Source organism: Chionomys nivalis, chromosome 13 (genome assembly GCF_950005125.1).
Source record: "Chionomys nivalis chromosome 13, mChiNiv1.1, whole genome shotgun sequence".
NCBI lineage: Eukaryota > Metazoa > Chordata > Mammalia > Rodentia > Cricetidae > Chionomys > Chionomys nivalis.
Window position 1 is genome coordinate 43,539,819 of NC_080098.1, and position 21,915 is coordinate 43,561,733.

At 46.0% G+C, this 21,915-nt stretch overlaps 1 protein-coding gene across 1 annotated transcript in view; it reads left to right on the plus strand.

Annotated features, from left to right (window-relative positions):
• Positions 1-3,582, plus strand: part of LOC130885512 (cytidine monophosphate-N-acetylneuraminic acid hydroxylase) — a 54,915-nt gene extending 51,333 nt beyond the window's left edge. The window contains exons 13-14 of the mRNA XM_057787051.1: positions 121-217; positions 2,807-3,582. Coding sequence (XP_057643034.1) covers positions 121-196 — 76 coding nt within the window. The 3' untranslated portion in view covers positions 197-217; positions 2,807-3,582. The remainder of the gene's footprint in view (positions 1-120; positions 218-2,806) is intronic.
• Positions 3,583-21,915: the final 18,333 nt, after the last annotated feature.

A 21,915-nucleotide genomic window follows, 5' to 3' on the forward strand; every position in this document is an offset into this window, starting at 1 on the left:
CACCAACCACCAAAGCAGCAGGATGACACTGTTTTCTTGGGGGAGCTGAGACCAGGCCCCAAAGAACTCTTGGCCAAGCAAGAGGTTGAAGCTTGTGTCTCCCTGTTTTGTTTCTCACAGGTTTTGGAATCATTTTCAGATAAAACTCCCCCTGACACCACCCAACTGGAAATCATTCCTGATCCACTGTGATTAGGCAGGACCTGGCATGTCCCAGGTAAGCACCTTGTGGGGCTGGTAGAAAACCTAGCTATGTATCCAATGGTGTTCGCTTTTTCACCTAAACTCCAGAAAATCTGACCTCAAGTGGATCACGAAAAAGAGATCACATGAAAACTCTGAGGTGTAAAAATAAGTATGCAGGACAGCCAGTGAAGCCCTCCTCAAAGTCTACAGACTCATCGGGAGTAGGAGGTGCCACACAGACTGCTGCAGAAAACAGTGTTTCAGAAAGAAATCCTGTCCACAGTGCCCTCTTCTGGCGTGCAGGCAGACATGCAGGTGGAACACTGCATACGTAATAAATCTAAAAAAAAGTATCAGCGTCTTCTCCAGGCAGAGTAAATCAAATCAGAATATCTTTGACATCCCACTCAGGGGTCAAGTGTTTTATGGTTCATGTTGTAGTTGCGCACAGGTCACTGGGCTGGGTCTTCTCAGTCTTGAGTCTAAGCAGGGAGGCACAGAAAATCCCTCCGCTGCATCCCTATGAGTGCTGGGAATGCCGAGCAGAGAAAGATTGCTTTGAGAAGAGCACAGGCAGGACCAAGGGCTGGGAGACTTGGAGGGCTGATACAGGAAGGCCTGTAAGAAGTAACACTGTGTCAGAAAACCAGAGGCAGGTGAAAGGTGAAGCTCAGTCGTGGAGGACTTGCTTAGCACACCTAGGGCTCTGGGTTTGATCTCCAGCACTGTGGGGAAGTAGAATATCGAGCAAAGTTTTGAATAGGTTCTAAAAAGAGGGGCAGGCTGGCAGGAAGAATATTCTAGTCAGAAAGGATGGGTCAAGTTAAAAAGCGAAGAAGCCAAAGTGGGGTGTGACCAATGGTGTGGCTCCTCCGTGTGGTGGACAATGAGGATAGCCAAGAGGCTCAGCGAAGGCTGCACACAGCTCCACAGCACTGAAAGCAGGAGGCTTGAAAGGCCGCTAAACAGTACCAAGGCCCGAGAGGTGATGGAGCAGTTTTGAAAGACAAGTTCAAGGTGTGGACATGGAAGTGCCTGGATGCGGGGGAACAAAGGCTCAGGCAGTGTGAGCCAAGCCTTTGAGTGCACTGAAGTCTGACTTATCAGGGATCCTAGTTTGCTTTACATTGCTGCGATAAGTTCCATCACCAAAAGCATCTTGGGAGGAAAGGGTTTGTATCATCTTACAGCTTACAGTCCTTTCCTTCATGCAAGCAAGTTGTGGCAGGAACCTGGAGGCAGGAACCTGGAGGCAGGAACTGAAATGGAGGCCATGGAGAGGCACTGCTAACTGGCTGGCAGGCCATGACTTGCTCAGCCTGCTTCCATAAACCCCAGGAACACTACGTAGGTGTGCCACCTCCCAAAGTGGGCTGAGACCTTCCACATCAGTCATTGATCAAGAAAATGCCCTTCAGACATGTCCACAGGACAATTTGATGAAGGCAATTGCTCAGTTGAGATTCCTTCTTCCAAGATATGTCTAGGTTTGTGTCAAGTTGGCAAAACAAACACACACACACACACACACACACACACACAAAAAACAGTGCATCAGGGAAGCAATAAAATATAGTTGTTGGCACCTCATGCTTGCTGTGTGCCATATGACCAGAGGCAAATTGCTGGTTCTCCTTGGGCCCCAGGTTTCGTCTGCAAAGCGATATAATAATAGCATTTACAACACAGGGGTGCCACCTCACACACGGCTCAGGAGAGCCATGTGACTCCCAGGAAGATCCTGGGTAAGGCACAAGAAGTTGGAAACAGCTTTGTTGCAGTCCAGTCTGGGCTTAGAAGCTACCTTACCTTAAAGCAGCTGCATAGCTTGAACTGAAGAAAAAGAATGCAGCTCAATGCAAGGAGCAGATAGAAAACCACTAGAATGGGACACACGCTGTGTGTGGTGTTAGTTTCCTTTCTCATAGCTGGGAGAAAGTAAGTGACAAAGGCAACTGAAAGGTGGAAGAGTTTATTTTAGCTCATGGTTTCAGGGGGACCAGACAGTCATGGTAGGGAAGACATAGCAGTTGGGACAGTGGCTGACTGGTCACATTGCCTTCCCAACCAGAAAGCAGAGAGAGATGAATGTATTCAGAAATGGTAAACAATGCACCAAATTTAAGGAATTGCTCTTACGTCTTGAGCACAGCAGTTTACACCAAAGAGGATGTGTTTATCTTAGCAGTGAACACTACATTTGAGAGATGTTCACGTATCTGCCTTTTGTGGACCACTGCATAGGTTGACTCAAGGCTATTTTACTGAGGCTGGAAATAGGGTTTGGTAGTACAGTTTGTGCTTAGGGTACATGAGACCCTGGGTACACCCCAAATTCATCCCATCCACAACTCCTGTGCAAGAAGAACCAGGAGAAACCAGCAAGAGTGAGTTCTGTGTGGAAAATAAAGCCAAACACAAGGAAATGTGAATCCAAACACAGAAGGAGCAGGAAGGAGAAAAACCGCAAGACTCCAACAGCAGAAAGGAAGGGGGCAAAAGAAGGGATGGGAGGCTAGAGGACCTGGAGGAAGGAGGGGAGAGTAGAAGAAAAAGGGCAGGAGGAAGGGCTGCTGGAATTTAAGAAGAATATGAAAAACAGCCATTTGTTCTCTGATAGATTAATCCCACAGACAGCTGCGTGAAGACTGTTGCCAGAGAGAGTTGTGGACATCATCTGGTTGCCAGACACAAGCCTGGGAGGTGCCCCAAAACTCATCTCATCGGGACTGGAATGACTCTGATTCTGTTATGAAATCTATCAATTAATGGAGCCTGGGAGTTCTAATAGTTAAATAGCTCTTTGGCTGAGGGATGATACAAGATTTGTTAATAATCTTATAGAAAATGTGCTTTAAAAATCAATAGAAAATAAGAATCTATGTCTTCAAAATACCAACAGCAAAAATCCCACAAAAGAACTCCTTTTAGGACTCTTAAAATATTATTTCAATGTTTAAAACAGGTAACTAAATTGCCTGTGAGTTTTTCTATTTTTATAAAATTTATGATTATTTCAGATGTATAAATTGATTTGTAAGAAACTGTAATTATTAGCCAAGGTTCTATTTTGCATGTTGATTTTCTAATATTCCTCCACCTACCATCGGTATGATCAAGTGCCCTTCTTGACTATCACCTACCTCTTGAGTGTAACCTCAGAACTGTTTCCTAATGCTCATCAATGGAAGACTGCAGGTCTCCTCCTCACAGGAACCAACAACACAAATGATAGATTATTCTTATTTATATCACACTAGATAGAAATGCTTGGAGGTCAGAAATTGAACTTTGTGATTTATTCTGTATAGTAAATTGTCAGTTACTACTAAAATAATTTAATGTTTGTCAAAAACAGATGTTCAGATGTATATGGTGGGCAAATAAAAGATTATTTTGAAACAGAAATTTGTCTTCTCACTCTGTAGCCCAGGCCGATCTCAAATGCAGCAATACTGCTTCAGTCTTCCACTGAGGACTGAGGTTCCAGGAGTCATCACGCTAGACTAGGACCTGTAACTTGGAATAAATAAAGAACTTGACTTTCTATTGAACTCTTAGAAATGGTACTTTCAAAGTCATTTTAGCTCTTTTCCTGACATCCTGACTGAATAACTCCTAAGGCCCTGGAGACAAACAATGGTGATCCCTTCATAACGTCCCAAAGTCAAATCAAAGTAGCATCCCCTAATATTCACCTAAGGAACTGACTTTACTTATGGAGCAAAGTGTAACCGGATGGTGCGCTTTTGTTTCCTGGCTGCCTAGTCCTGAGTAACTACACAGAAATTTATATTAATTATAAACTGTTTGACCTATTAGCTCAGGCTTATTTTGACCAGCTCTTACAACTTAAATTAACCCAGTTCTATTATGTTATATTTTTCCATGAGGCTCATGGCTTGTTACTTCCCATCTCTGGTGACTGCTTGTGTCTCCCTCAACTCCATCTTCTTCCTCTACCTCTACTTGGGTTTCCTGCCTAGCTATATTCTACCCTGCCATAGGCCAAAGCAGCTTCTTTATTAACCAATAGTAATAAAGCATATTCACAGCATACAAAGGGGTATCTCACATCAACAAGGTTAGAATCTTCTTACAGGGTCATAGGAGACCCCAAAACAGCCACACTAGAAAGTCTCCACCCAGCACGGATGATGTTGCGTGAAGGTCTCATGTGTCTCCCCCTCTCCCTAGCCTTTGTCCAATTCTGTATAGCTAGCACCTTCCAAGATCCAAAGGCAGGATGTAATTAGGGCAGAATTATATACAAATAGCTGGGCTGTGTGGCTGTAATCTAGGTGAGAGTCCAGTGTCCAGCCCCACCCACTCCTCGGAGGGAACATCAGCTGTCTGCCTTGCTTAGAGAACAGTGTCTGCCCAGTCCCTCCGGTTCACTGACCCAACATCCCTTACTCCTGTCTCATCACTTCCTGACCGGTCTCCGTGTGTATTCCCAGCAGCACCTGCACTCCCCTCGCCTAGTATCTCAAAGCTCACTTTCCCTGATTTACAGAGAATGCCCTGAAGCTGCTGCCTCTGCCTGTTGTCCTCACCTCCACTCTGCTGGCAGATCCAGTCATCTGCAGCTTTAAAGGACATCTGGATCCGAACCCTTCCCTGCTGTTGACAGACATCTGGAGGGGAGGGAAATCCCGCATGGGGAAGCCACTTCTCTGGGCAGCCTTCCTGGGAGGTGCCCCGTGGGCTGCACAAGCTTAGAGTGAAGGCATCCTATGCTCGGGAAGGCCAGCTGCTAAGTGCTCAGTTCGCCTGGTCGTGTAAGACCCTAGCTCTGAAGAAACCGTGTCTTGGGGATGGGAGGAGCTAGTCCTCTGTCTAGAGCCCAGTGGCCTAGCCTACTCTGCCCTGCTTCCCTTAAGCTTTGTGCCAGCAGGCGAAGAAGACTGATTTCATTTTGCCCAGCAATCAGCACAGAGTGGGCTGCGACCGAGAAGCACTCAGGGGTAACTGACGGGGACGTGAAAGTCTCTTCTGTGTCACTGCCAACAAAACACCTGAGAACAGCCTAACAGGAAGAATTAGTTATTTTGGCTCAGGGTTTCAGAGGCTTTGGTCCATGGTCACACGACCCCGCGCACTGGACAGAGCATCATGGTGGTAGGACCATGTCCTAGAGAAGCTTTCTACCTCACCAGAAACCTGAAGAGGGCTGAGACAGGAAGAGGCCAGGACAAGACATAACTGCCAAGAACAAAGTCCTATCCAACCAACCAGGGAGTTCCACCACCTCCCAACAGCCTTTTCAAAATCTGAATCCAAGTTGAATGTAGAAGGCTGAGGCAGGAGAATTGTCATGAATTTGAGGCTAGACTTGGTTACATAATGAGTTTCAAGCCAGCAGGTGCTGCATTGAATCCATCGATGAATCAAACCACTTATTAGGTCAGAAGCTTCAGTCTAATTATGTGTAAGGTGTGCTTTACCGATGTCGGCATTCATATTCAAATGGCATCAGGATGAGCCCTTGCTTATAGGTAGAACGCAGGTTGTATGCTCAAGTGACAACTGACAACTAAAAGAACGGTAAGCGAGTCACCAGGGTAGGAGAGGAACAGCAACGTGAATTTAAAATGGCGCAAAAGAAGCCAACAGAAAGCAAAGGTTACCGTGAGGAGAAATGTCTTAGGGGAAGCGAACATTCCAGGCTCTTAGGGTGTGAATGTCCCCACCAAAAGTCACGGTTCATTTTAATCCTCCCTGGGAAGTTCTAGGAGGTGGACAATTAAGAGACGGCCATTTAAGAGTGAATGGGGTGGGGGTTGGTGGGCTGTCACAGCAGTGACCTTGGCGTGCCGCGGCTCTCCCTGGTGCTCTGTATCCCTGGTGATGCTCTGCCTTGCCATAGCCAACCAGGAGGTCGTTACCAGGTACCAAGCAGACGCTGGTGCTGAGAAGCAAGCTTCTCAAGAACCAGGAGCTTCATTTACCTCTTTCCTTTACAAGGTGCTCAGGATGACAGGAAAGCGAATGAATGTGTTCCACCCTAGGAATAAATAAGAAAAGCTGCAGGATTCTCTCAGGAAGAGTCAAACAGTATTTGATGAGTAGTTTTCATGTCTCTTGGTGGAATTCAAAGGAAAGTCCCCCTTTTAATGATATGTAGGAAGGAGTTTTCAAAATGAGAAAGAGAGAGAGAGAGAGACAAAGCAGTTCTTCATCCTCTTGCCTCTTCCTCAGAGCTGTATTATAAGTCTTTGCCAGCAATGTGTCACCCACGGGTGCCTTCTTTAGGACAGAGAGCTGTAGAGCCATGGAGAAGGCACAGTTTAAATAAACAGCTCTGGGAGACTTGGAGGATGAGGATGGTAGGACAGGGACTCCCTCCTAACCTGGATAGCGGCAGGTGTTTTCTTGAATATGAATGGAACGTGTCACTTCCAGAAAAACAAAATGACAGCGTTTCTGGGACATAGTAATTTTTACAATAGTAAAAATCTGAGCTCTGAAAGCCACCTCTGGTGACTGTGTGGTGTACAGTATGTCCTGGCTTCCTAGTAGAGACACTGTAGACAGTAGCACTCACCATGGAGACTGGAAATGGCTCGTTCTGTCCTGTTGGCACAGCTCTCAGTTCCCATATAAAGGTCTGCTGTTCGTTTGGATTCATAGCGTGTTCTAGAAATAAGAAATACGGTCTCCCTTGTTGTTCTCCTTTATCCAAACTTCCCAGGCAGTCATTTATCATTTGTTCATTCATTTATGAGTTTGTCTGTGTAGCCCAGGCTATCCTCGAACTCCAGATCCTCCTGCCCCATCCCCTCATGTACAGGGATTTACATATGGACTGCCACACCCCTTTTCAAAGTTACTGCACATCTCTCTAGAAAATTAAGATGAGTTTATCTTTCTATGACTAACCTTTGAAAACTGTGGCCAGTGGGATGGCTAAGGGAGCCAAGCCTTGCTGCTAACCCTGGTTACCTGAGTCTAATCCCTGGAACCAACATGGTGGGGGGAAGGAAATGACTCCTGAACATTGTTCTCTGACCTCCACTTGTGCACCTTGATGCGAGACTACATAACACACACACACACACTCATAAGCACACCACACACACACACACACACACACATACACACACACACACCCCTTGTCAAAAATTTCAAAGACAGATGTAACAGTAAGGGAAGTGAGGAGGCAAGAACTTCTGGAAAGAAGGCACTGGAGAAGAGCACCCACAGACATGGTATTTTAGTCAGGGTTCTTTAGAGGAGCAGAACCAAGGGATGAATATATATAAATATATATTCATATATGCATACATATATTTATACATACATATATCAGTGTGTCACTGATATATATACATATATACATATATACATATATATGTATATATATGTATATATATGTGTGTGTGTATATATATATATCAATGACCAAACCACATCTGAGGTCCTCAGAACCTTGACTTAGGTTGGGCCTCGACTATTCGGTTAGTCTCAGAATAGAAGTCTCTCCCTGAAGGGTGGTGACTCGTAGTCACTCAGTCCACAGGCAGGGCATCTCAGTGGCCACAATCTGGTTCTGGGAACCAAAGGCTCTGGCCCACTCCACAAGGAAAGCTTGGGAATGCTGGCTCTACAGGCAGCTGGTTCTACAGACAGCAGAAACAACAGAACGCACGCTACTCTGCAGCGAGAGGGGAGGTCACGCAAGCGAAAGGTGGCATGATCTTCCTTCTAAAATACCTCTTCGAATCTGGGCTCTTTCCTAATTTGTGGCAAGTTAACACTAAAACCAGCCATAAGATGGGGCATTCCCATAAACTCTTCGTGGAGTCTACACAATTCACGTCCTGTAGTGGTGAAAAGACAGTTCGCCGTTAAAATGCATGCTATGTAAACATGAAGAACTGTGTTCGGATCCCCAGCACCCAGATAAAACCCTGGGGTTATGATATGTGCCTGTAATCCCAACTGCGGAGACAGGGGGCGCCATGGAGCTCATTGGCAAGTCAAGCTAGGGACCCCGGTCTCAAAAACCAAGGTGAAAGTGATTGAGGAAGACGACCAATGTTACTCTGACCTCTCTGCACACAGCCACAGGCACACACACGCACACACACGAGTTGTAAATAAGTGTTTCCACTGATGACCTGGTTTTCTAAGGTCTCACACCTTCCCTGGCCCCTGCTTCTACTAGTGAGTCCACAGCCCCCCTCCAGAGGAAAATAATGTCTGTTCCAAGCTGAGGCATTTCTTCTCTCCTCTTCCTCTTCTTTTCATTCTATGCTGCTCTGACATATTAGAAAAAAATTAAACTAATCTTTTGGTTTCTCTTCCAGACTAACTAATAGGCTAGTATTTATCATCTTTGAAATATTATGCTTTGAAAACTGCTGTGATTTCAATTGGTAATTATTGCAATTGAAAATTATTTCTGCTGTGTAAACAAACACTGGCAACGTCTGCATTATGCAATGTAAGTAATAGAAAATATACAAGATGAAAATAAAATGATAAATTTTACCATTAAAAGCAATGTGGTTCTTTATTTGCTGATACAGAAAGGCATGATGCTTACTTTTGAAAATTTATGCAATAAGAAATCTGAGTTTTAGGCTGGAGGTGGTGGCGCACGCCTTTAATCCCAGCACTCTGGAGGCAGAGGCAGGGAAGTCTGTGAGTTCTAGGCCAGCCAGGGATCCACAATATAATTTTTAAGTTAAAATCAGAGACTATTTAATAGTGTGCATACGTTTCTGTGTGTGTGCACACATGTTTCTGTGTTTATGTGTTTCTCTGTGTGTACGCATGTGTGTGTGCACGTGCAGTTGTCTCTGTGAACACAAGCATGTGTGGTGTCTCAAAGGAAGACGCTTCACAGTGCAGTGGTCTCTGTAAACAAGCAAATGAGCCCCTCTCCACCTTGTACTATGTTATGGATGTTACATATTATAACTCCATCTACATCTCAAATGCCTTACAATGCCTGTGTCACTTCTGTAACTGGTGAAGTGAAAACATTAGTGCATCTGGCATGGACTCAAGGCCACCACTAACTTACCTGAAATATTTCTGTTACCTTCTTTCCATTTCTATTTTTGTCTGCTTAGGTGAAGGTATTTCATTTGTACCTGCTTAGGCATTTCTTCATAGTCACATTTTGTGTGTGTGTGTGTGACTAACTACGTGTTAAAATAATTCTGGGAAAGCCAGACATGGCTTAGTGTTTAAGAGTACTTGTTATTGCAGAGGACCTGGGCTCAAATCCCAGCACTCACACAGTGGCTCAAAACATCTGTACCTCCAGTTCCAGGGGATGTGATGCCTTTTTCTGACCTCTGCAGGTACCAGGAATGCATGTGGTAAACATACATGCATGCATGCAGGCAAAATACTCATGCACATAACGTTTTTAAAATTTAATTAAAAAATAACTTGGGTGGTGGCTGGAAGATAGCTCATTTGGTAAAGTGCTTGTTGAACAAGCATGAGAATCTGTGTACCAGCTACAGGACCCATGTGGAAAAGCCAGGCTGAGTGGCATGCACTGGTTACCAGAGGAGCAGACAGGCGGATCCTGGGATTTATGACCCAGTCAGCCTTGCCTATATGGCAAGTCCCAGGTCAATAAGACACCCCATCTCAAAGAGCAATGTGGATAACTCCTGGGCAACAACTCCCAAGGCTGAGCTCTACATTTATGCACTAAGGGTCCCAAACCCTGGGAACAGTGATGTTAGGACTAATTGAGTCCTGGCCTTTAGCTGCTCTTCACTCCTAGAACCTTCTAATTAAAGTTACTAGACTCTGTGCCTAGTTAGAGGATCAGAGGATGGGATTATCACCTGTTGGCCATTGACTGCAATGTATTTAAGCCTACATGGTGTTAATTAAAGTGGGGCTTTTGGTATCAGTGTTAAAAGGTCTGCATGTCAGTCTGTCTCTGCATCTGTCTGTATTCTCAACCTTCAGCCCCTTGCCCGAAGCTCACGAACTTGGGTAATAGCGCACAGAGCACAGAGACGGGGGCGCAGTGCGCAGCACAGTGACACACACACAAAGGGTAGATCTCCCCATCTCAGTCAATATATTCAGGATGATCCCCACAGACATGCCCATAGGCCAACCCAATCTAGACAGTCCCTTACCAACCCAATCTAGACAGTCCCTTACCAACCCTATCTAGACAGTCCCTCACTAGCCCCATCTAGACAGTCTCTTACCAAGACTGTCTTTCCAAATGATTCTGGAGTGTGTCAAGTTGATAATTAGAACCAACCATCCCAGACTATTTCTCTTAAAATTTCTTCAGAGGTTGAGGGTCTAGCACATTCAGGTCCCAGGCTATATCCCCAGAAACACCACCACTGTAAGTGTGCAAGCAAGCAAACGCATGCACGCGTGCACACACACACACACAATTTTCTAAATATCATTAAGGTGTTTATGAAAAATAAATGCCCTAAAATATACAATACTTTTAAATATCATAAAGCATTAAGTTGTAAAACATATGAAACTCTACCTGTTTGACCATATGCTATTTTGTTGTTCATTAAATGAATTTATTTTAAATAGTATTTTTATTTATGTGCATGTGTTTGTGTGCTTGTGTGTACCACATGATACTGTGCCTGCAGAGGCCAGAAAATGGCAACAGATTCCGTAGAGCTGGAGTTACAGGCATTTGTGAGCCGCTGGATAAGGGTGCTGGGAATCAAACCCGGGCTGGCGACAAGGGCAGCAAGAGCTAACCACTGAGCCCCCTCTCCAGGCTGATTTGTGTGCTGGGGACAGTGGCCAAGCTTGCCATCCAGGGCAGGCTGTGTGGCAGGTACTTTCCCTAATGAGCCATCTCGCCAGCACCATATACTATTTTAGCAATAAAAGAGCAAAGACGAATGACAAATAAAATAACTGTCCAGACTTCTAGGGATAATTCCTTTGGGCTAAATGACCCATTTTAATTTGAGGGGGCTGAGGGCTTTGGGAAACCGCAATGAGCCAAAATTGCCAGTAGGTGGCGGAAGAGCACCACACGGCAAGGCTTGCGCTCTTTGAAGCTGTTAGGCTGTTGGTTCATGACAAGTCACAGAGAAGCAAGCCCTTCTCTCCAGGTGCACTTGGGGGGAAGAGAGTGACTTCCAGCAAGTTCCTAGGATCACTTGTTTTTGTGGGAAACCACCTAAGGCATTCATGTTACATCTTGCACAGCGGGGCGTCAGTGAGAGCATATAACACCTTCATTCCTTCCCCCTTCCAAATTGAGGATTCACTGTCAGGAGAATTAAAAATAACAAAACAATAAACCAGATTGTATATTTGTTTTCTGAATCCAGGTGCTGCTATGTAGGCTGGGAGGTGTTTATTTCCCCTGCAAACTGTGAGAAACAATTGTAAGAAGGAAGGGGTAATTTTCTAACTTGCCTTAGAGAATAGTCTCTGTTTTGCCTTGTTAGATAAAGCCACGGTTTCGTCTTATCTTTTGGGTCATTTCCTTCTCCTGCCTGCTTCTCTAATTGTGCATCTGAGAAACTAGGGATCAAACCATGTCCCAATAAGATGTCTCTCTGTGGACATTCTGTCCAGGAAATACACAAGAAATCTAGCCTCCCTGTCGAGTTGGTTTTTGACAATTTGACACAAACCTAGACATTATTTGGGAAGAGTAACCTCAACGGAGAAATGCCCCCATCACACTGACTGTAGCCTAATCTTTAGGGCATTTTTCTCCCTTAATGGTTGGTGTGAGAGGATTCAGCCCAGTGGGGACAGTGGTCCTGGAGAGAACAAGGAAGCAGGCTGAACAAGCCACAGTGGGGAAACCAGAAAGCGATGTTCCTCCACGGGCTCTCCTTCATTGTGCTTCCAGATTCCTGCCTTGAGTTTCTGCCCCGATGGTGGAGAGTGGCCTGAGAGTGTGCGATGAAATAAACCCTTTCCTCCCCAAGTTACTTTTCAGAGTGTTTTCTCAAGGGGATAGAAACCCTACAGCATTCCTCTGGTGAAGAACAAGCCCACCCTCTTGCAACATTCCTCTAATGGTGAAACTCTTCTTTCTTTTCTCTTTGTCTTTCCTTTGAGAAAAGATCTCATGGAGACAAAAATCTTACTAGGTTGCTCAGGCTGACTTGGAACCCCCAGGACTTCTCCTGGCTCAGTTCCCTGGGTACTGGGGTGACCAAAGCCTGGATTTACAGCCACCAGCCCCCGTGCCTTACTTGAAAGGTTGAGATATAAGGGCGGATTCTTACTTTGTGCTCAGCCCCCGCCCATAGATGGTCAGGAAGTGGGGTTTTTGTTTGTAAACCAAGCAAGGTGGTGTGGTCACGGATATCACACCCTCAAAGGGCACAGTCCCAAGAGGCCTTGTGTTGGTGATCATCTGATATTTGGAAGGAGGGGCCCTGCCCAGCAGTCTACTGGAGTGAATATTTTCATTTCAGGAAGGTCTTCCTCAGCGCGGATCCGTGAAGACTTTGGGTTCACAGAAAGAGCATTTATGGAGCCTTCATTTCAGTAGCTGTAATTGACTTGGGTATCCAGGCCCCAGGCAACAAGGGAAGAGCTTTATTTCTCTTGCAAGAAAGAACCCTAGGGCCACACTGAGCTGCCTTCCTAAAATAGGTCAGATTCTTGCAAGGCCAGTCAGTGAAGCGATGTTTCTAGGGACCACAGGCCAGTGTTTTCCTGGAAAAATTAATTCAAGTATCAGTGGTTTCCCAAGCTGAGAACAAGCATCCCCCCATTGCCCTCTGGGTGAGCAGATGCTATTAAGTATTAGGTTCAACTAGACTTCCGAGCCACAGTGACCAAGACTTTGGCACAATTAGAACAGCAAGTCGCAGCTGCCCTCCCCAACCAATTCAAGTCCCACTAGGCCCGGCATGTCTCCATGGCACTTATGGTAGATTCTGACATGTCTGGCAGGAGTTGTTATCATTATGTCAGCCTTGCATACAGTACAAAAAGTGTTTATGAAGCCAGGTCGGCTCCAATACTGTTACCCAGAGAGTGTGGCTTCTGTGAGCCTGTTCCAGAAGAGACCCATTCTGAGTTTAGGATTTCCTTTCCCCATCAAAAGAACAGCGCTCCAAACTTCAGTCATGACTCTCAAGAGTGACTTAGGACAGGAAAGAGGCAGTTAAGAGAAACAGTGCTCAGAGTAAGAAAAAAAAAGGCTGCACTGGAAAACTGAAAAAATAAAAGGAGGAATTTCTCCCAGGGTAAAAATTCAGACTAGACTGTAGCTTTGCAGAGGTTGTTAGACAAAGCAAAAACTGTGTAGGAATAAAACTGCAAACACCCAAATCACAGCGCTGCACGGAAACAAACTTCCCTTTCAATCCCAGGAGAGGGATGACTTATAGAGAGGAGGATGGAACTGGATCGCCAGAGAAATGCAAACACCCTAATCTCAGCGCAGGCGTCCATATCTGTCACATTCTCAGCTCCAGATTCTCATCGGCTTACACTGGAATGAATGGGCAGTTCCCATAGGTGCAAACGCATGGCTTTTGGAGCTTGCAGTGCACAGACGGCCCAACTTTAAACAATTTGATTTGCAATTTTTGAGCTTCATGATGCAGGAATGCACTTCTATTTTCTCCCTCTCATAACACTTTTCGATTGTCAACACTTTGTTAGTTGGGGTTCATGGTAGCGGTCTGCTCAGCTACAGGCTAGCACAGTCATTAGGGAGACAGGCTAAGCTCTTAAATCCCACTAGTTAGTTCTATTCTGTTTGTTTTGATACGAGGTCTTACTCTGTACCCCTGATTGGCCCAGATATCACCATATAGGCCAGGTTGGCCTTGAACTTGCAGTGATCCTCCTGGCTCTATGCCTTGCCTACTAAGTTAACAGCCACAAAGTGCCACACTCAACTTGGGTTTGTATCATGTCTTTAGAAATGAATTCCTAACTGCCAGTACATTCATGGCACTCTAACTCGTAACAAGGGAAGACACATCAGGGTCACCGTGAGGGACCTGAGTCTCGTTCCAGACACAGTTTTCACAGCATCAGGAAGCACCTGTGGCAGAAGAAGACAGGGGACTCTGACTCTTCAGGGACCTGCCTCAGCAGAGGCATGGCTCTGTCTTTGTGGGTCAGACGAAAGGGAGGCCTCTTGTCCCTCTGATTGCTGTGCACCTTCTTCCTAACCACTCCCCCTCTAGCCCCACCTAGTACCCAGTGCTCCTTTCTTCCTTTGTACCCCAAACTTCCCCGACCTCTCCACCCTGTACCTTCTACACCCATCTCTCCTCTTCTGAACCCCAGGGCACCAGGCCCCTGAAAACCTGCTCAATAACCAGGCAAGGAAAGTGAGTTAGTCTTAACCGTTGGCTCCAGAGGTCAAGGACAGCGAGTTGTATCCTGTTGTCACACTGCCTAATCCAGCCACACTTCCCAGAGCTACTTATTAGTAACAGATAAGATGGACAGAGTCCTATTGTGTACCAGCTATTCTGTATTGCACACAACATGCACGGATTCTGTCAAAATGTAAATGTTTCTGTTATCCTATTTCTGCACCAAGAAAATAGTCTCAGAGAGCTAGTTACCTTGTGTGGCCAAGGTCAGATCACCTCTTCGGATCCAGAATTTGTACTTGTATTTTGCTACATACAAAGTAGGGCTTCCCTTGTGCCCTCTCCATGGCACCATCAAGGGATGGAGGAAGGGGCTCTGTTGACCTTACGTGTTCCCAGGACCTTTGCAAGGGTTTGCAACAAGTTTGTAGCCTGTACCCTGTGTGACCAGAAGATTTGTGTTTGCAGGAAAAGCCCCTAGCTCCCAGCAGTGGTTTGAGAGGAATTGGGGACAGATGATTAAGAACCATCGAATGGTTCCCTCCTCCCCCCAGCCCGTGCCTGCTGACTTCCCCCCAGGGAGGATCCTTTTCTCTCCTAGATAAGCGGTTGGGTTTTAAAGATGCATTTTGGATATTTTCTTTACCCAGCTGTGGCAGCAACAGCTTGAATGCTTCAGATTCTTGGTGCTTTCAAAGTTGGGTTATGTCAACAAGGCATCCTCTGAGGATATTAAAGAGCATGAAAGGGTTTTACTGAAGGATGAATGTGAAGTCATATCATAGCTTCCAAATTATTAACATTAGGTAACACTAATACTCAATACTCAATTACAGTACAAATGGCTTACTTTTATCCACAGGTTTCAGACAAAATGCAAAACTTTTTACAGATTTATTTTGTTTTAAAAATATTGTATATGTGTGTGCAAGTGTGTGTCCGGGTGCTCTTGGAATCCAGAAGAAGACATATTGGATCTTTTGGAACTGGAGTTGCCGGTGGTTATGAGCCACCCAATGTCAATGCTGGGAAAGGAACTTGGAGCCTCCGCAAGAACAGCAAGTGCTGTTAACCACTGAGGCAAAGCTCCAGCTCCCAAATGCAAATTATTTTTAAAATAAAATGAATTTACATGTCACCCTTGTGCAGCGGTCATGATCATCTCTGTCATGCCAATTTTCGTGTTGGTGCAGCCAGAGTAAGCATGAACCCAAGCATTTTAACATTCACTGTGTTATTTAATTGTCAGAGCCTGGGGAGACGGCTTACTTAACAAGCCGTTGCTGTGCAAGCCTGAGGACCTGAGTTCAGATCCCCAGCACTCATATAAAGAGACAGCTGTAGTGGTGCACACCTGTAATGTCAACATGGGAGAGACAGAAGGGTCCTTGGATTTGCTGGAAAGCCAGGCAAATGGAACGTGAGTGCCAGGTTTAGTAAAACACCATTTCTCAAAAACTAGAGAGAGAGATTGAGAAAGACACCTAACATTGATCTCTGGCCTTCATACACATGCATCTCTCTCTCTCTCTCTCTCTCTCTCTCTCTCTCTCTCTCTCTCTCTCTCTCTCTCTCTCTCTCTCACACACACACACACACACACAGATAGAGAGAGATTATTTAATCACCAAAAAGATCCCACAAAACATAGGTGTTTAGTAACCATTACAGCTCATCCATGTTATTTAGTTCCACTGAGCCTCTGCAGAATAAGGTGGGGGTTTCCTGCCTCATGACATCACTGGGATGAAGCAGGAAACAATGGCAATGCTTAGCCCAGTGTCTGAACAAGGCTGACGCTCAAATAGGGTTTGCTCTTCCTGGTTTACATGTGAAGAACTCAAGACCCAAATACATCATCTTTTCTCAGGTCCCACAGCCAATGCCAAAACCTCCCATGGGAAACCATTAGCCACCCGGCTTTACTGCCTTTCCATACCTGTCGGCTCAAATAATTAATTGCTCAAATTATGTTTTGTTCTTTTGTGCTATATTGTGTCAAGATCCACATGGTCAGAACATAGAGTCCTGAAGATCAAAGCCATTCCTCACCCACCTCTTTGCAATATACAAGAGACTGGAGGATGGAGAGGCCGTGGACGAATTTCTGTAAACTGATATTCCCTCCAAACCAAACTATTCCCTCCTGGAGGCAGGAGGTGCTCATGGGATACAGGAAGTTAAGGACTAAGTCACCACATGCTTGATGGGACTTCTCAATGGTGTTCTGCCTGCTAGTCACCCATGCTCCTGCAAATAACCCCCATAAATCCGTGGGTTTATGAAGTTAGATTGTTTCTTTAGTCTGTCATTGGTGACCCATCTTGGGTGAAGACATTGGTTCACATCTTCTCAGAAGAAATTCCCACATGAAGAATGAATCCGAGCACTACTGTCAGTAGCCCTTCTTAGAGTGAGCCCAAGTACTTCCATGGTTTCTCAAGCCAGTCTTGGCCCATTGTAATCTCTGCTTTATGATTGTTAGTGATGACTACCTTTGTTAGGGTTACTATTGCTGTGACGAAACACTGTTACCAAAGCAAGTTGGAGAAAAAAGGTTTATTTTCTCCATCACTGAAGGAAGGCAGAACAGGAACTCAAAAGGGCAGGCACCTAGAGTCACAAACTGATGCAGTGGCCATGGAGGGGCGCTGCTTACTAGCTTGTTCCCCACCGCTTGCTCAGTCTGCTGTTTTATAGAACCAAGTACAACCACCCTAGAGATGGTCCTACCCACAATGGTCTGAACCCTCTCCTATCAATCACCAATTAAGAAAATGCTCTACAGGCTAGCCCACAGCCCAATCTTATGGAGATATTTTTTCAGCTGAGGCTCCTTCCCCTGTGATGATGCTAGCTTGTGTCAAGTCGACAGAAAACTAACAAGAACAGTATCCCTTCCATTCTCCAAATATCTTGGTCTTACACTGCTGCTTTGTCCGTGGCAGCAGCATCGCTAGCAGACAAGGGCAGTGTGTTCATGTCTCTCTGCTTCTTAGCCCTCTTGGCAGCCGTGTCTTGCTCACTTAGGGTTCTTTTTCATCTTGTATTGTGGGTGGCTTTACACCCATTTCTCCTTAAAATGATCCCCCCCCCCCCAGTCTTCCTTTCAGATGCTCAACTGGGGCACAAAGGTTGGAGGTGAATGAGTGGGGGTTCCACGCCCCGGTCCGCAGACTGGTGATCTCACCTTCTGGCTGGTTTCTCACTGTAGCTCCTCCAGAGCACAGAGTGTCTGTCTGCAGACCGGAAGAGTAGGCTGGATCTCTCGGGGTTACAATGTAATGCTTGGAAAATGTCAGCTGCCTGTTAGTCACATTATCCGCCCTTTGTGGGGACAATATAAAGGAATCATAAAAGAGTCCCGCCCACAGGGCAAACGTCCTGCCTAGTTTTATTAAAGTTGCCCTTGTTAGTCACCATGCCCCTGACGCATGACTTAGAGTCTGTGCACAATGATGCTGTTGCACCTTGATGGGGAACGTGGCTGCACTTCCTGTATCACTAAAGGGACAGCTATTGGCCTGATCTGAGAACAGCCATGCCAGCTCCCCAATACATCAAGCCCTAAGGGGCTCCCCTGCTGTTGCCACATGACCTTCTTCTGACCTCTAAAAGTAGCCCCTACATCTCAGCACCCTTAAGTTCTCCCCTAGCTCCTGAAGGAATCCTAATATCTCCCCACCTTGCCTACTTCCCAGGGCAGCTGGGGCTCATCTTTCTACTGTCTGTTGTACCTCCTCCCCTAGAACGCACCACTCTCCTGGTTATGGTGTTGGTGATATGGACCTTGGTAAGCACAGGGAGCAGATATCAGTTTCTCCTTTCTGACTGCCCTTCTCTCAGTTCCTTTGCTGAAAACCACCCCACCCCCAGAACACATGCGATTAGATGGGGGTTGGCCCTTCTCCCTCCAGTCTTTAGTATTCACTGAAGTCTTATTCATCAGTCATAGTGAGTGGTCCACGGATAGCTAGCTACATGCCTCAGGTGCCAGCCAAAGAGAAATGATGCTGAGATTTGAACTGGGGTGAGAAGGAAAGAGCTGCCCTCTTCTCGGAGGCTGGGAAGTGAGCAGGTGCTGCTGGAGGCCATCTTTGTTCCCCCGAGATGTAGCCAACTCAGTGGCAAGAGGGCCTGACAAATGGAAGAAACAGTTCTGATAACAGAGTTCTGGCACCTAATCTTTCTGTGCTTCCAGCCTGTCTGTGGGGCTTAGAAAGCCAACCAGAGCCTCTTTCACGCTCATCCTGCTTCATGTTTCTGCCACTTGTAATAAAAGGAAGCCCCAGTTAAAGCGACAAGAAAATGTGTTATCCTTCACAGAAGGGCTGCCTTTTAACACTAGGTAAGTCTTTAGTCCCCCCAAAGATGGATGTGTATGACAGAGGTCCTGGAGAGGTGGTATAGCTGTCCCCATTAGGGTCAGACACCCCACCACCACTCCTTCTCAGCCTGCTGGCCAATTGCAGGATTCCTCACAAACTTCATTGTGTATAGGCATCACATTTTCATTTGAAATGATTTAGAAACTAGAGATGCTCAAACCCCACCCTCCAAAGAGCACCTCGTCTGCCTCGTCCTGAGACTGGCCCAGATCAAAGATTGTCCCCATTGACCCAAAGAAGTTCCTGGCTTGGATCTAGCCCTCAGGAGGCCCCTGGAGGAGCACCGTTCAGAGTGCTTCTCCCAATAGCTTCAGCTCCTACCTTGCAGTTAGAATTAGGAAACTCACCAGGAGAGGGTCAGCTGAGCTGAAAGCGTGCCCTAGAAATGCCACCTCTCATCCCGCCTCCCAGCTCAGCCTCCTCACCCTGCATTTCAGACAAGCACTGCCCATGGCAGCAAGAATTCAGCTTTTTCTTTATTCTTTTCTTTATTTTTTTTTTAGAGTTAAAATGGATTTTCAGGCATAAGATGCTAAATTCTGAGGATCTGATGTAGCGGGTGATCATAGCTAGCAATAGTAGATACATAACAGTTTGCTAAATGATTAGGTCTTCAGTGTTCTTACCATCCCAAAGATAAAGGTGGAGAATGTTAACTACATTAACTGTGATCATTTCACAATATGCACACACATCAAATCATATCATACCGTCCGTTCATAAAAATATACATGTGCTTACACCTGACAAAGCAAAGGAGAGGAAACCATAGACATGTATGGGTAAGTAAATAAGCCGGTGGCAGAGATCTGTTTGCTGACCGACTAGGTCTTTGAAGATATACAGTTAGTTGCTGTTCTCTTCACAATCATGAAACACCTGGTAGAAGCCACTTATGGAGCAAAGTGTTTGTCTGGGTTTGTTTCAAGGGTCAGAAGGCTGGTAGTGGAAATGTGAAGTGACCGGCCACATAGCATCCACAGTTCAGAAGCAGAGAGAGCTGATCATCCCACTTGTCCCCTCCTTTAAAAAAGAGGCTAATAATTTATTCTTCTTATTATTATTATTGGTTTATTTAGTTTTATTTTATATGCATATATATGTGCCTGTATGTATGTATGTATGTGCTCCACATGTGTGTCTATGTGCCCTCAGAGATTAGATAGGGTGCCAGATTCCTTGGAACTGGAGTTACAGGTAGTTGTGAGCGGCCTGATATGGGTGCTGGGAACCGAATCCCCACCCACAGCAGAAGCAATGAGACTTTCTCCATTCTCCTGCTCTCTCGCCTTTTAATCGGTGTGAGACCCAGCCCAGGGACTGGAATCTCCCTCACCCAGATTAGATCTTCCCATCTTAGTCAGACCTTCCTGGAAACCCAGCAAGGCATTTCCTAGGTGATTTTAAATCTCATCCAGTGGACAGAGATGATTTACTATTGCAAGTGCTTGTGTATATGCTTACACATGCTGAGTATTTGTGCATACATATTCATGTATGTGAATAGATCCAATCTAGAAATAAACATGAAAGTTCTCTCTCAGCGGGAAGTGGAAATAGAAAGGCGATGGGGGGCATCAGTGATTCAGTCACAAACCAGACCAATTAAAACCATAAAACAGTAACAGCAGCCCGGAGGGTAGGACTCCTAACAACCTCTTGGTGGATGTGGCCCACAGGGGATAAGGGAAGAGACGGGATCAAATCTCCACGGATCCAAAGGATTTTCCATTTGGGAATTTTTTTATGTTCACTCGTGGAATCACGGAGTTCAGGTCCAGCCCAGAGCTGTAGGATTGCAGGAAGGCATCCAACAGAGCTCTGAAAACAGGATCCCCGTGTGATGATTCAGGTGATACTGGGGAAGCCTAACTGGGAAAGGAGCCTGCAGTCTTCCAAGTTCAGCCCCAGCCCAGCAGGGGAGCCTGGGAGAGAACATTACAGCATTGAGAATTTCTAAATGGGAGAGCTGTGCTCTCAGACTCCCTTCCTGGCAATTGGCTCTCTCTGGGAAGGCCTTGGGGGAAGGGAGGCCATATACTCCGACCCTTCTGGCCTTCCTGGTGTGAGCTGAGATTCTAAGAGATGGAAGACAGAAATAAACGAGCACAGAGGGTGTACACGGGTACAGAATCGGAAGTGTGGAAGGTCCCTCAGTTGCTGTGGCTGGAAGTGAGGTCCCCCCATCAGCGCATGCATTGGAACGCCTGGTCACCATCTTGCGGTGCTCTTTTGGGGGACTGTGGAAACTTTATGAGCACAATTGGCTCACATAATTATGGAGGCTGAAGTGACCCCATGGTCCATTGCACTTGAGCCAGAGGTTCAGGAAAGACAGTGTTGTAATGAAGCCACACCCAAAGGCCCAGAAGCCAGGAGCTGGGCTGTCCCACCTCTTTGTTCTGATCAGAAATGGGTTGGTCGATGCCGTGTGTGCTGGATGATGCCATGCGTGCCAGTGGGAGCGTATCTTCTTTGCTCAGTCTATTGACACACATGCTAATCTTCTCTGGGAATATCTTCATGGACATCATGCTTTGTGAGCTGCATGGGCAGCTGTATCCGCTGATAGACAAATCGACGATCACAGTGCCCATCAAAACACCACAAAATAGCACAAACTGCACAGTTGCTGGGCTCCGCCACTACAGGAAGATGAAGCAGCCTAAAAGACAACGAGTTTTTCTTTGAAGATTTATACCATCACCTCCCCCGCCATAACATCCCCCATCACCTCCCCATGCCATCCTTCCTTCATTACCTCCCTTCTGCAAGCACCTCCCCCATCTCCTCCCATCTCCTCCCTGCAGGCATACCTCCTCCCTCAGTTTCCCTAGGCATACCCTCCCGCCTTCACTCCTGCCAACAGCACCCTTGTCCCTCTCCTCTGCTGTCACTCCTGACTCCATCACCACCACCCCATGCATCCTTGGCTTCCCCACATAAGCTGGCTAGTTTTATGCCAACCCGAAACCGAATAGAGTCATTTTTGAAAGGGTGAACTGACCTCACCAGATTGGTCTATGGGCAAGTTTGTGTTGTGTTTTCTTGAG